This window comes from Bactrocera latifrons, unplaced genomic scaffold (assembly GCF_001853355.1).
Source record: "Bactrocera latifrons isolate USDA-ARS-PBARC rearing strain unplaced genomic scaffold, ASM185335v1 scaffold_105, whole genome shotgun sequence".
Taxonomy (NCBI): domain Eukaryota; kingdom Metazoa; phylum Arthropoda; class Insecta; order Diptera; family Tephritidae; genus Bactrocera; species Bactrocera latifrons.
Genome location: NW_017534464.1, coordinates 54,288 through 68,304, shown reverse-complemented (window position 1 = coordinate 68,304; position 14,017 = coordinate 54,288). Strand labels below are relative to the sequence as shown.

The following is a 14,017-nucleotide window of genomic DNA, read 5'->3' as shown; positions in this document are numbered from 1 at the left end:
ATTTTATCAATACTCATAAATGTACATATGTATGTATGTACATAGCTATAAAAAAAAAGTATTGCAGATAGTACTAGTTATAAAGAAATCRATACTATCATACACCAATTTGGACTCATATAAAAATTAAGGAATGAAACAGAAATATGGATTTCAAYGTTGTTGTATGTCGGCATTTTATCACTTCAGATATCGAAATTTTTAGATAATTGTGGTTATTTCTTTTTACAATCCCCAAACACCATATTACAAACRACAATACCGTCGAAGTATATTTATATTCACACAGCTATACATAAAAATTTATGATCATTCGTACTGGTGTTATTTTTCCAAATCAATTATTATTTGAGCTTGGTGCGTACGAATCAAAACTTCAATTCGATGTGAAAGTCGGTGGTTGAAAGACGTTCAACCAGTGTAGTCGCAAATAAAAACAGCACAACGCGGAATTGGAGAGTGAAAAATTCAAATCAAAAAGATTTGCAAAGCCTGTAGATCGTACAGGATCTCGGGTCATTTGTGTTCCATAACTAACATACTGAAAGTAAATGTAGAATATGAAATATTTGTGAACAAAAATAACAATAAATAGTTTACATTTTTTAAAACAGTTTGTGCAATGAGTTCATATGGTATATTTTTATGAAAAAGTTCAACGAAACTTTGTGAAATTATTCAAACGATATTTACCAAGATTTTGTGTGGTTTTGTGAAGTKKTGAAGAAATATTTGCTGTTGSCGATAAGTTTTTGGAGWTTTAAAGCAAAAATGAGTGTAAGTATAATTRAGTACTAAAAATTAGAAACCTAMAACTTAAATAAATCTTAKMGTTAAASGGATCAAYCYGTGGGAYAAYKTCAAAAACTCGTTTCTATTTTTACATAAATCCAATCTATAGCATTCATAAAATATGCTGATAAAATAATTTTCCGACATTGAATCTAGTTGGACAGTTACAGAAGTTAGAAAGTAAAATCTTTAAAGCACGAGWTTTACATAACTGAACTTTCAAATCTGTTTTTCTGGAAACTACGCTTTTAAAAGATGATTACACAAAAACTGTTCCCTCGATTGCTTTAAAATTATAATGATAGATTCATCACATATGGTGCTATCGCCTAAACTAAGATTTTAAATTCAAATTTCTTTTGTCATAAAAAAGTAGTCACAAAAGAWCCTGGAATTTCAAAWTTTTATTTTTGAAATGTCGCAAAGAAAAGGCAATAAATATTTTAATTATACTTTTTTTATTAGTTATTTACTAACATTAAAGAATACAGAAAATATTAAATGTTTACAAAATTAGAAATTTCAAAAATTAACAACTGATGAAGTGGATAGTCTTAAAAGTTCGATTCACGATTTCAACCCTCCTAGCTATCTGAAAACAAAATCAGGAAAAAATTATTAGTTTAGAATGACGACACAATGTTTTACGAAAAAGGTGAAACAAAATTCTTCACGAAATGGACACTGCCTGAAAAAAATAGCTTTTCTTGACTTCTTCGGATTTTTATTAAAAATAATGATAGTTCCAGACATGAAAAGGTCTATAAGAAACCTCTTTAAATCGGTAAATCGATCAAGTAAAACCTGAGAAATCGTGGGTAACGTTTTGAAAAAGATAATTTTGAAGAAAAATTTAATTGTAAAAATACTATTACAACCAGAGCCATTGTATTCATTACATTTTTGGCATTTCATTAAAAACATTTTGGAAAACTCTTAAAAAAATAATAAATTCGATAAACCGAGTTTTCGAGTACTTTTTTCACTAAATCATGTCATATGTTATGAATAGCACGTCTAAAGATGCTAAAGACCAATGACTGATGAGGTTGATGTAATGGTGTTAAATTTCTTGGATTCCATTCAATTTCACAATTTCTTGAAATAAGAAACTTTTATCGCAATAATTTGGTTGTTGCAAGTGATGTGTAACACGTTGTCCCGCCTTGTTGGAACCACATATTATCAAGATCACCTTTTTCCTATGGTGGTTTCCATTGACAATAACGGTGTCATCAGCTTCATTTCGAAGAAAGTACGGATCGATCATTACATCAGACCGAAAACCACACCAAACTGTCAATTTAGGTGAATATAATGTTGTTCATGAGTATTTAGTGGATTTATTCGTTCCTGAACCGACAGTTTTGTTTATTTACCACACCMCTCAGATGAAAGTGWGSCACATCTTAGAATATGATTTTCTTAGTTTTATTATTATTTATATTATCTTTCGGGTGCAACCAAACATTGCAGCATGCAAGAATCAAACACAGATAAATACCTTAACATTTGTTAGAAAAACGAAAATCATACTAATAAAAAATGTTTCCTGAGTTTCATTAANTTTTATTTTTGAAATGTCGCAAAGAAAAGGCAATAAATATTTTAATTATACTTTTTTTATTAGTTATTTACTAACATTAAAGAATACAGAAAATATTAAATGTTTACAAAATTAGAAATTTCAAAAATTAACAACTGATGAAGTGGATAGTCTTAAAAGTTCGATTCACGATTTCAACCCTCCTAGCTATCTGAAAACAAAATCAGGAAAAAATTATTAGTTTAGAATGACGACACAATGTTTTACGAAAAAGGTGAAACAAAATTCTTCACGAAATGGACACTGCCTGAAAAAAATAGCTTTTCTTGACTTCTTCGGATTTTTATTAAAAATAATGATAGTTCCAGACATGAAAAGGTCTATAAGAAACCTCTTTAAATCGGTAAATCGATCAAGTAAAACCTGAGAAATCGTGGGTAACGTTTTGAAAAAGATAATTTTGAAGAAAAATTTAATTGTAAAAATACTATTACAACCAGAGCCATTGTATTCATTACATTTTTGGCATTTCATTAAAAACATTTTGAAAAACTCTTAAAAAATAATAAATTCGATAAACCGAATTTTTGAGTACTTTTTTCACTAAATCATGTCATATGTTATGAATAGCACGTCTAAAGATGCTAAAGACCAATGACTGATGAGGTTGATGTAATGGTGTTAAAYTTCTTGGATTCCATTCAATTTCACAATTTCTTGAAATAAGAAACTTTTATCGCAATAATTTGGTTGTTGCAAGTGATGTGTAACACGTTGTCCCGCCTTGTTGGAACCACATATTATCAAGATCACCTTTTTCCTATGGTGGTTTCCATTGACAATAACGGTGTCATCAGCTTCATTTCGAAGAAAGTACGGATCGATCATTACATCAGACCGAAAACCACACCAAACTGTCAATTTAGGTGAATATAATGTTGTTCATGAGTATTTAGTGGATTTATTCGTTCCTGAACCGACAGTTTTGTTTATTTACCACACCMCTCAGATGAAAGTGWGSCACATCTTAGAATATGATTTTCTTAGTTTTATTATTATTTATATTATCTTTCGGGTGCAACCAAACATTGCAGCATGCAAGAATCAAACACAGATAAATACCTTAACATTTGTTAGAAAAACGAAAATCATACTAATAAAAAATGTTTCCTGAGTTTCATTAAKGTAYCTTACATACAATTACCAATCATATGGTGTRAAGTCAGCCGGATGTTCGAAAAAAATTATAGTAGTTATATGGAGGCTAGGCCAAGTTTTCGGCCGATTGTATCTATTAAGGCACAAAGAAACACTGTTATGAGTAAAACACATTCTGTAATTTTCATTGAAACAACTCAAATATTGGCCCATAGCTGCATAAAGTCACCCGGAAGTTTGAAAATCTTTATATTAGGTATATGAGGGTTCAGAAAAGAATTGGCCCGATTGATCCCATTTTTCATACAGATACTATAGTCACGAAACGATTCTCTCTGAATTTCAATTGTATATCTCACACATTGACCGATATTTAATTTAAAAAAAAATCAATAAATAAAATCGAAATCTGTTTGTCGGGTCCCGAGATACGTGATTTCATTAAAAAGTGGACGATGTCATGCTCCCATAAAACCTTCTCATACCATGTCGGAGCTAAATTTAACGTCGCTGGCGTTTTTAGTTAGTGATTCATCGCCCTATTAGTACCGTTATTTGGGGAGTGAGCGGGGTTATCTTCCGATTTCATCCATTTTACACTGTCGGTAGGAGTTTTTATAAAGAGGTTTTGTGGGCGTACCAGTGATCTGATAACGCCCATCTATGAACTCGTAATTATTTTGTACCAAGATGAAYAAAACTATTATACTCTGTAGCAACAAGTTGGAAGAGTATAAAAATGAAATATATATAAATACAATGCAAATCGCTTACTGTTTATGACATTTTGATATTTAGCAAAATCTGAAATATTTTAAGAGTAATTAAAATAACAATTCAAATATTTCACCGATTATTTTTGCGCTTCATTAAACAGCACAAATAATAACCATAAAATGCATTACATCACCAATCAAAGTCACTGACCATTAAATGTACTTCTGAGTAGACTATATTGGTTCCATATTATAAATATATGGTATACATACATGGTGTATACCATACATWCATATGTATGTATRTGYCACACTTTCGTTGAAATAATTGCCAATATTTTATGGCCTTTGGCGGCAACAAATGCTCGTGCAAGAGCAAGCCAARTTAAAAGACGACAACTTCAAAGAAAAGAGCTAATAAATATTGCTTTGCTTAGASACACGATTCACTGAATCATATTTGTATTTATTTACAGCACTTCTACTTATATTTTGTCGCCGCATAGTYGACCACAGAAATATTGCACCCGTCTGAGCATGTTGACGTCGCCCGTTATTGTTGACCGTTAATTAGATTAGCAAGCAATTAATTAATCATTTAAGGGATTAATTGCTTTAATTACTTTGCATTATTGCTGTTGCTGTATTTCGAGTGCCTAGCAGTTATTTGCTGGAACCACAGATTCTACCATTATTTGTAGACATAAATACAAATGCATAATGGTAGTCGTAATCGTTGGCACATTTGATAATATACTTACATATGAGTGTGTACAGTAAGAAAAATCCGCTAATCTGAAGCAATAGCTCCAAACGAGAACACTAATTAGGTGATTATATTTATGGTAATTGTAAAGTATTATTGCGAAAGGTTATGCACAACTATTTCTGCAAGATTTTGCCACGAATTTGAGATAACATTTTTTGATACTGTAATCGAATGCAAATATGTGACCTTGAGTACTTGAATAATGACTTCATTGCATTGCCTAACTGTATGTAAATTGATTTTTTTTTTCTGGTATAGAGTACCTTGGAAATAATAATAATAAACATTGATTACAAATAGGGTTGTTGCCTGGATTAAAATATGGAAAAGAACTCTGCAGAAATCTGTATAGCAAAGATCTGCGATTTTTCATTAGCATTCTCAYCTGTGTTTCTCTAGGTAGTTACATAACCTCAATCGTTATTCTTGAATTCCTAGCACTATGGCATACGGGGCGAGACCCAGTTGATACTTCAAAAATCGTCCATAATTGTCAAGTTTATATAATCGAATCCAACACTGACATACTTATAACCGTGCAAGAATTTTTACCGATTAGCAATTTCCTCCAACTATATGGGATAATAATTTATGGTACTAAAACTTCCCACAACCATATGTAGGCAGCGTTTTTTAATTGTTAAATTCTAGCTCTAGGCAACTTGCTGGAATATAGAATAGTTTCTTTTTATTAGGCGATGTAGTTTCTTTAGAGTTTTGAGACACCTGTAGAAAATTCAGCCAGCTCTTCACAAAATAGCAGCAAAATTATCGACATATTAAAAACTTCTATAAAATGTTGCCTACAATTAGGAGCGGGGCAAAGATAAATAAACTACATTAAAAAAAAAAAAGTAATTCAATAATTTGTTGGTGACTCTTCTCTACTATAGCAACCTCTTTTAATATAAATTTAGGGTTTTAACTAAATTATCCTTCTCTTTACACAATTCCCTGCTATTAATTCCAGTTCAAATCAAAGTATCACATCGATGTTGATTTTGAGGTACCGAAAAAACTCAACTGGTATTATGCGCCGCTTTTCACCGCCTTTTGGTTTATACTCTACCTGAGCATAGTTCTCACACAAGTTGTACGTTTACCCACACCGCTCACACTTAAAGATGAGGCCACAAATTCCGACTCATATATAGCCGAACGTGCCGAACAAATTCTAGTCAAGTTAGCACGTCTTGGGCCTAAGGTGGTRGGCAGTGAAGCGAATGAGGTAAAAGCTGTTGAGCTGCTAGTCAGCGAAATCAATAAGGTTAAGRCACAAATGAGCGATTACTTCGAACTCGAAATCGATGTACAAGTAGCGACCGGTTCATATATTCATTGGACCATGTTGAATATGTATCAGGGTGTACAAAATGTTGTCGCCAAATTGAGTGCGAAAAATAATACAAGCGAAAATTATCTACTCATAAATGCGCACTTCGATAGCGYGCCTGGTAGTCCGGGTGCTGGTGATGATACTTCGATGGTGGCAACAATGCTAGAGGTGTTGCGAGTTATCGCCAAATCGAGTGGACCACTTCAGAATCCCATTGTGTTCCTTTTCAATGGTGCCGAAGAGAATCCGTTGCAGGCGTCACATGGATTTATAACTCAGCACAAGTGGGCCAGAAATTGCAAGTGAGTAGAGAGCTGAAAGAAAATGAWTGATGTTACTAACTAAATGCACATGCCAACACAGAGCACTAATCAATTTGGATGCTGCCGGTTCGGGGGGTCGCGAATTACTATTCCAATCCGGACCTGGCAATCCATGGCTTATGAACTATTACCACAAAGTGCCACATCCCTTCGCAACTACCTTGGCAGAGGAACTATTTCAGAATGACTTCATACCATCCGATACAGACTTCCGAATTTTCCGTGATTACGGCGGTGTACCAGGTAAGCTTTAAACAGCACTACCTTTACCTACCGGTCATTTATATACATATTTCCCTTTTTTCCCCCTAATTGTTTAGGTTTGGATATGGCTTACACATACAATGGTTATGTCTACCACACGGAGTTTGATCGTTTCAATGTCCTGCCCAAAGGTTCACTACAAAATACAGGCGATAACATCTTACATCTGGCCAGATCTATAGCTAATGCGCCGGAAATGGAAAATCCAACAGTAAGTCCCAATAATAAAATGCATTAACTCTTTACATAACTCTTCCCGCTATTAACTCTCACTTAGGRCAATGAAGCGGGTCATGTTATTTTCTATGATTTTCTCGGTTGGTTTATACTATACTACACGCTGAACACCAGTATCATTGTCAATAGCGTTGTTTGTGTGATAGCTGTATGTGCCATCGGTGTGTCGCTCTTCTTCATGTCAGCACGTTCGGGTCTTGGCTGGTTGGCCGTTATTCGTCGTTACTCTCTCGCGTTTGCCGTACAATTACTCTCACTCTCTTTGGGCGCAGTTTTTGCTTTAATTATTGCAGTCTTTATGGACGGTGTTGGACGCTCTATGACTTGGTTTAGTCAAACATGGTTAATATTTGGTCTTTACTTTTGTCCAATATTTTTTTGCATGGCCATCTTTCCAGCATTATTCTTGGAGCGTACAAAGAAGGTAAGTTCTGCAAGCGTTCAAGTTTACTGAAACAAAAATAAATTTTTGTTTTAATCAAAGGATCTGCTGAGTTTGGGCTTTCGCATTCAACTTTTCATGCATTCACATTGTCTAATGCTAATTTTGCTAACGATCGTCCTTACAGCGTTTAATATACGTTCGGCTTTCATGTTTATGCTCGCTGTATTCTTCGACATAGCAGCTCTTATCATTAATTTGATTACGAAATGGCATCGTAGAGGTAAGCAAATTGTGTTTTTCTTTGGCAGAGTGTTGGTTTCGATCGATATAGGTCTGCTTTTGACATAGGTATCGAGGTTTTGCAATAGAGACGCTACAAAATGAGACCRATAAGAACAGCATACCAGGCCATTATGCCATCATTCCGTGCTATTTTGACATTTCCCTTTAGGAAGATTTGTCATTTTATCATGGAAAGATATACCGCCCAACAACGAGAGAAAATTATTAAAATTTACTACCGATATTCGTAGTCAGTGGCTTCAACTTTAAGAGCGGTACGTTCAGTTTTTAGTCGTTATAATCATTCTGTCAGATGAACAATTGAGCGTCTAGTGGAAATTTTTAAATCTACTAGTAGTAAATTTTCCCGTGCCATTGAGACAAAGAAGTGTCCGTAGTGTCGGGAATTTGTCGCTAGCGCATCATTGTGGCGAATTTTGCGAACAGATCCAACTGACGCAAGAACTGAAGCCGCTAGACCGCCAGAGTCGTCGTATGTTCGTGAATTAAGCTGAGCAACAACTTAAAAATGATCTGGATTTTCATCGAAAAATCATCTTCTGCACAAAAGCTAATTTCTGGCTGAATAACTACGCCAATAAGCAAACTATGCGTTGTTGATCAGATAGCAATACACATGTACTCCATGAGTCAATATTGCACTCCGGAAAAAGWACGGTGTAGTGTGGTTWATGGGCCAGMGGYGTCATTGGACCGTAYTTTTTCCGTGATGATCAAGACCGACAGGTTTTTGTAAATGGGAATCGCTACCGCTGAATGATAACCGAATATTTTTGGCCTGAATGGAATAAAATAAATCACYAGCGTGAYGAACTGAGTCGATTTAGTCTTGTCCGCCTGTGTCTGTCTRTCAGTATATACTAGGAACTAGTTCCAAGGTTTTTTTAGATACCGATCTGAAACTTTGCTCATGTCTCTTTCTGCCCAAGAAGCTGCTCTTTTGTCTGAAGCACCGGTATCCACTCACTTTATTATATAGCTGTCATGCAAAGAAGTGATCAAACTCACCTCGCCCCTTTAAGAAAAAAATTTTTATTTGACAGGTTACCTTGACAAAATTTGGTTTGTTATCCAAAGCAACGATACAATCTTGTAACAATTTTTACAGAACAGACCATTATACTATAAAGCTGCCAGTTTTTAAGAATATTTTAGCTTCGGTGCAACCAAAGTTAACGATTTTCTTTGTGTTGTTGTTTTTTTTTTTTTTTTTTTTTTGGAAATATACACACTTCCTTTAAAAGTTATTACTACTTTCGTTTGTATTTATGCATTTCTTTCTCACGCAGCTTATTGGTTTGGCATCGCCGTCATCATTTGCCAAGTRTTGCCGTTCCTTTACTATACCTCAGTAGCACAAGAGATTTATTTTACAATGATACCGATGATGGGTCGCTCAGGATCTGCTACCAATCCAGATATTATAATTGCTGGAATAGCGATTTTATTTGCATGTCTATTCGCCGGTTTCATAGTAAGATTAACTTATATAACTTTTTTAGTGCCTTGGAGAAGATGCATAATATTCTATAAAATKTCTTTATTCTCTATCTGAATCTTCGTCTAGATGCCACTCTACTTGTTCTTCCGCAAAACGCGTACGATCGCGCTTTGCTTCTTGGGCGTCACACTATTCTTCATAATACTAGCGGTCACTCCAGTTGGTTTCCCATATACGCCCAAAGTAGCCGCACAGCGTTACTCGCTACTCGTAAGTATACTCGTTATTGATAAATAAAAAAACTTAATTATTATTAAAATATCATGACAGCATGCGAAGCGTATACTACATAATGCCGACGGCACTGAACGTGTAAATGAATCGGGCGTTTACATATATGCGCAGGATCGACGTATACACATTGTGGATGGTAAGCGTTAAATTGTTTCGAGACATTTTTCAATGAAAATTTTACAGACAATATCAAAAGCATTGGCGAAAAGCATAAAGTAACTGATGTCTGCAATAATGAGCTCTTCTGTGGGATGCCAATATTCAATCATCGTTGGCACAAGGCAAGGTTAGTAGTTGCGCTTTAAAAGTACTCATATAATTGTTATTATATTTTTTTACAGAGAAAATAGTTTTTGGATACCCATCGATGAGGAGCCCAATATACCTGGCATAAAGCCAACACTAACGTTGGCATCCAAAACTGAAGTGGACGCATCCAATRTCAGCCGTTATAGCTTTACGCTTACCGGTCCGGATCATATGACAATATTTATCGGACCGAAAACGCCAGCTAAAATTGTCAATTGGTCTTTCAACGATACAATGATTCGTGATAATTGGGAACCACCCTACTTCATCTACTACTCATATGGCAAAGATAGCAGTGCATTAGATTTCTACATTGATATGRAGGTAATCAAACGAATCACTAATTAATTAATTGTTAATTAAATATTTTTTTTTTTACCTTCACACTTTTAGACTACTGACTTGAACACACAAAATTTGGAAATCGGCATAGGTGCTCATTGGATACATCAGGCGGTGGTGCGTACCGACGGTTATGAAAAGTTCATTCAAGGTTTTCCTGGTTATGCCTACGTGGCAGACTGGCCGGCTTTCTATGAAAGTTGGTTATTTTAAGAAATTCTTCTTTTTTTAAGAAATTCTTCAAATATGCTATTGCATGTGCATAATAAGCATTATTGTTGAGCACTGAATATCATTTGTAAAGATACTCGTAGTTTATTTTTAGTTATTAACAAGTTTTACTAAATAAATTAAGAAAAAACGATATTTAAATTATTTTGGAAAAAGTGTTCTCTACTTAATAATTTACATTGATATTTGGAAACTGTAAACGAAGRAAATTATAGGCAAAGTATATATCATCAAACTTCACTCAGACTGACGCATTCAAAATTGCATTCTTCACTAACTTAAGCATGCCAACCCTTAATCCAATTCTTCATACAGTTGCTGTAACCCAAGCATCGCTTTTGCAACCTGAAGAGACAGCTGAAGCTCCCACTTTGAAACTATAAAAACTAACAAACTCCCTCAACAACAATCAATAGTGCGACTAGTGGAACAGTAAATTAATTTCCACTGTATTTTCGTTAGTAATTAGTTCTATGTTTAGAAAATTGTTGACAGCTATATAACCACACACAACTAAGTTGAAATAGGATAACAACACAACAGGTTTTGACAGGTTGAGTTGTTTTCGATAACAACAAAATGTGGAAAATTTCAACTGAAGTAGAGGTTGAATTGTTTTCAAAGCATCAAAGTGCAAAAAATTTCAACTTAAGTAGAGTTGAGTTGCAAGCTTTACTTTACTGTGCGAAAGTAATTGTTATACTGCATTTTTGTTAGTAATTAGTTTTATGTTTAGACAGTTGTCGACGAAAACACCAAGTAAAAAGACGATAACAAGTCAACTCTTGATAAATTGAGTGGTTTTCGATAACACTGAAGAGGAGAAATTCGACTGTAAGTTGAGTTGAGTTGTAAGGCACACATTATTAAGTATTGAAGATATCTTGACAGTTGTTTTTTTTTTTTTTTTTTTTTTTTTTTTTTTTTTTTTTTTTTTTTTTTTTTTTTTTTTGTTGATACACCGAAGTGAAAAGTTTAAACTAAAGTGAAGTGGAGGTTGAGTTGTTTTCGCTAAAATCAAAGTTCAAATTTCAATTAAAATAGAGGTTGCGTTGTTTTCGAAACATCGACTGTCTCTTATACACATCTAAACATCCGAAAATTATAATTAAGTTCCTGGGATAATGTATTTTACTAAGTTACGAATGTTGGAAAAGGCTTACGGTGACTCAGTTTTATCAAAAACACAAGATAGTAGTACAAAGGATTGAAACCTGTCTCTTATACACATCTAGATGTGTATAAGAGACAGGTATTAGTGCGATCTGTCAACTAGTTTGCTTATAGCAACTACTTAATTCGGTATACCTCAGTAAGGCGTTGCGATTTTTACAATGGATAAAAATATCGAACAAAGAATTAGTCTCAAATTTTGTAGTTCCGTTTACGGAATCGTTGCGAATATTATAAAAGGCTTACGGTGACTCAGTTTTATCAAAAAACACAATCCTTAGATTTGTACAAAGCCTTCAAACACGGTTGAGAGTTCGTCAAAGGCATGCCTCGTTCTGGACGATATTCGACCTCTTCAACTGATGAAAATACTAAAAAAGTGAAGGATATGAAGCTTGAAAATCGTCAAGCAAATATTGGAGAGATGGCAAGAGAACTTGACTTTTCTCGCGAGTCCGTTCGAATGATTTTGGTGGATAATTTGAGTATGACTTATTCCRAATTTTTTTCCAAAAGAGTGCCATWAATCGGTCTCTTTTAGAGCATTATAACTGCCGAGAAGACATGGGTTTATGAATTTGACTTGCAAAAAGTCAGCAATCTTCGAAATGGAACTCRYTTTCGGCCATTCCAAARAGWSCCTATGAAAATTCTTTCGAGGACTCGAAAAATCGTTAGCATAATAGTATTACATCTGGTTGAGTTTTCTTTAAAGGCCACAAAATAAATATTGATGAATAATTAAATATTTKGCGTTTTATTTACACTTTCAATTTTGTCACAATGTATATAAAATTGACGGTACTTGAGCGTTATCACACAAGTGTCTTGATAATATATGACTTAAAATTCACCATCRCTATAATTAAAAAGACAAGTACTTTAGATTTCACACTTAATCAATTTATAATTCAAACAACTCGTGATTTTGTTTGTGTGTGTTTTTTTTTCTCATATCACTGCAATTTATAGTAACAATCTTATAAGAAACTCATATGTGGCATGTTTCCATTCATCAAAACATTTACTACGTCGTTAGTGCCGGTGTGAATAAGTTCATTTTTAGTGAAGAAATAATTCAGACACCAATCGACAATCAAGTGCGAATATTGAATATATATAAATGGTATATTAAATAACTGTAGTATTTATGAAGTAAAAAATATAAATATTTCAACATATATTTCAATAAAATAACAACCGATACAAAAAACACAAAATATAGAAAACCGTTCCCACGACAGYCGGGTCTAAATACCCGGAACGGCCCCAAATTTTTATTTAGCCAAGGACTGTCAACTCAGCATTAACCCTCTAAATTACCTCAAGAATGTTTTCTGCCGCTACAACAACAACATAAAATATATMTACGAATAAAAGCAAGACTTACAGYTACTTTAACATATACACATTGTTTAATCAAATTATATGATATGAGAATTACTGGAAAGATACACAGTAGAGCGGGTTAATTTACAGGGAGCTACGCACTATTCTGAACAAAAAAAAATGCCTAAAATACTATCGGTCTAAACCCAGCGAGTTATTGTTAAAACGAAGTGTTTTAGGGATCATAAAYATTGTTTCGCCAGTTTTCATCATTTGTCGGAATGGGCCCGATTGGACGAGTATATMACAAATCTTCCATAAACAGTTTTTCAGATTTTTTTAAACTTCACCTTAAAAAAAAACTTTAACCTTTACCTTAAAGCACAATTTCAGCATTCTAAATCTCATCCGATTCGGCCATCTGCCTCTGATCGAAAAAGTGAAAGAAACATTGAAGAAACAGTGTTTGAAAGTCATTGTGCTAGCATTTGAGAGATAGCATTTCAACATAACTTATGAATTGAGTAAACCATTTTGATTCATATTWTGGATATGAAGCTTTTCAAAGCTAGACTCATACCAGGAGACCAGAAACTTTAGCAAAGACGATTATATTACTATTAGTGACGAGATTTTTTCTTCACTCCATCCCACTAAATCCACAGTCACTATGTTCACAAACTGAACGAAGGAGTACCGACTTGCCCTTAATATTGCGGTCGATGGCGTTAAAATTCCGACTGTTAATAACCCTAAGTTTTTAGGTGTGACATTCGACAGCTTGTGCTGCTACACTCCTCACATGACCGCAATTATTGCCAAAGTACAGAKCCGCAACAAAATSCTCAAGTCGYAAGCCGACAGCAAAGAAAAAGACAAAGAAATGTGTTTGGCAACATACAAGGCATTTCAGTCGAACGATCCTTAACTTTGTCGTAACTTTATGGTCACCTGGATACAGTGAAAGGTAAACGAGGCGACTGCAGATATGTCAGAAYACTGTACTCTTGACCAGATGCATCTTGATGTCTCCCGAACACCTGCACAGGAGCATAATAAACTAAATTAT

At 34.2% G+C, this 14,017-nt stretch overlaps 2 protein-coding genes across 2 annotated transcripts in view; both read left to right on the top strand.

Annotated features, from left to right (window-relative positions):
- Positions 1 to 91: 91 nt before the first annotated feature.
- On the top strand, positions 92 to 10,558 carry LOC108969625 (endoplasmic reticulum metallopeptidase 1-like; the record flags this gene model as incomplete). The annotated part of the gene is given in 12 exon segments (XM_018934463.1): positions 92 to 777; positions 5,952 to 6,619; positions 6,681 to 6,883; positions 6,961 to 7,115; positions 7,182 to 7,565; positions 7,626 to 7,806; positions 9,119 to 9,303; positions 9,397 to 9,540; positions 9,601 to 9,700; positions 9,748 to 9,850; positions 9,906 to 10,197; positions 10,267 to 10,558. Coding segments are annotated over 12 exon segments (2,583 nt in total). The 3' UTR covers positions 10,429 to 10,558.
- A 2,084-nt stretch (positions 10,559 to 12,642) lies between these two features.
- Positions 12,643 to 14,017, top strand: part of LOC108969632 (endoplasmic reticulum metallopeptidase 1-like) — an 8,779-nt gene continuing 7,404 nt past the window's right edge. The window contains exon 1 of the mRNA XM_018934476.1: positions 12,643 to 12,745. Coding sequence (XP_018790021.1) covers positions 12,743 to 12,745 — 3 coding nt within the window. The 5' untranslated portion in view covers positions 12,643 to 12,742. The remainder of the gene's footprint in view (positions 12,746 to 14,017) is intronic.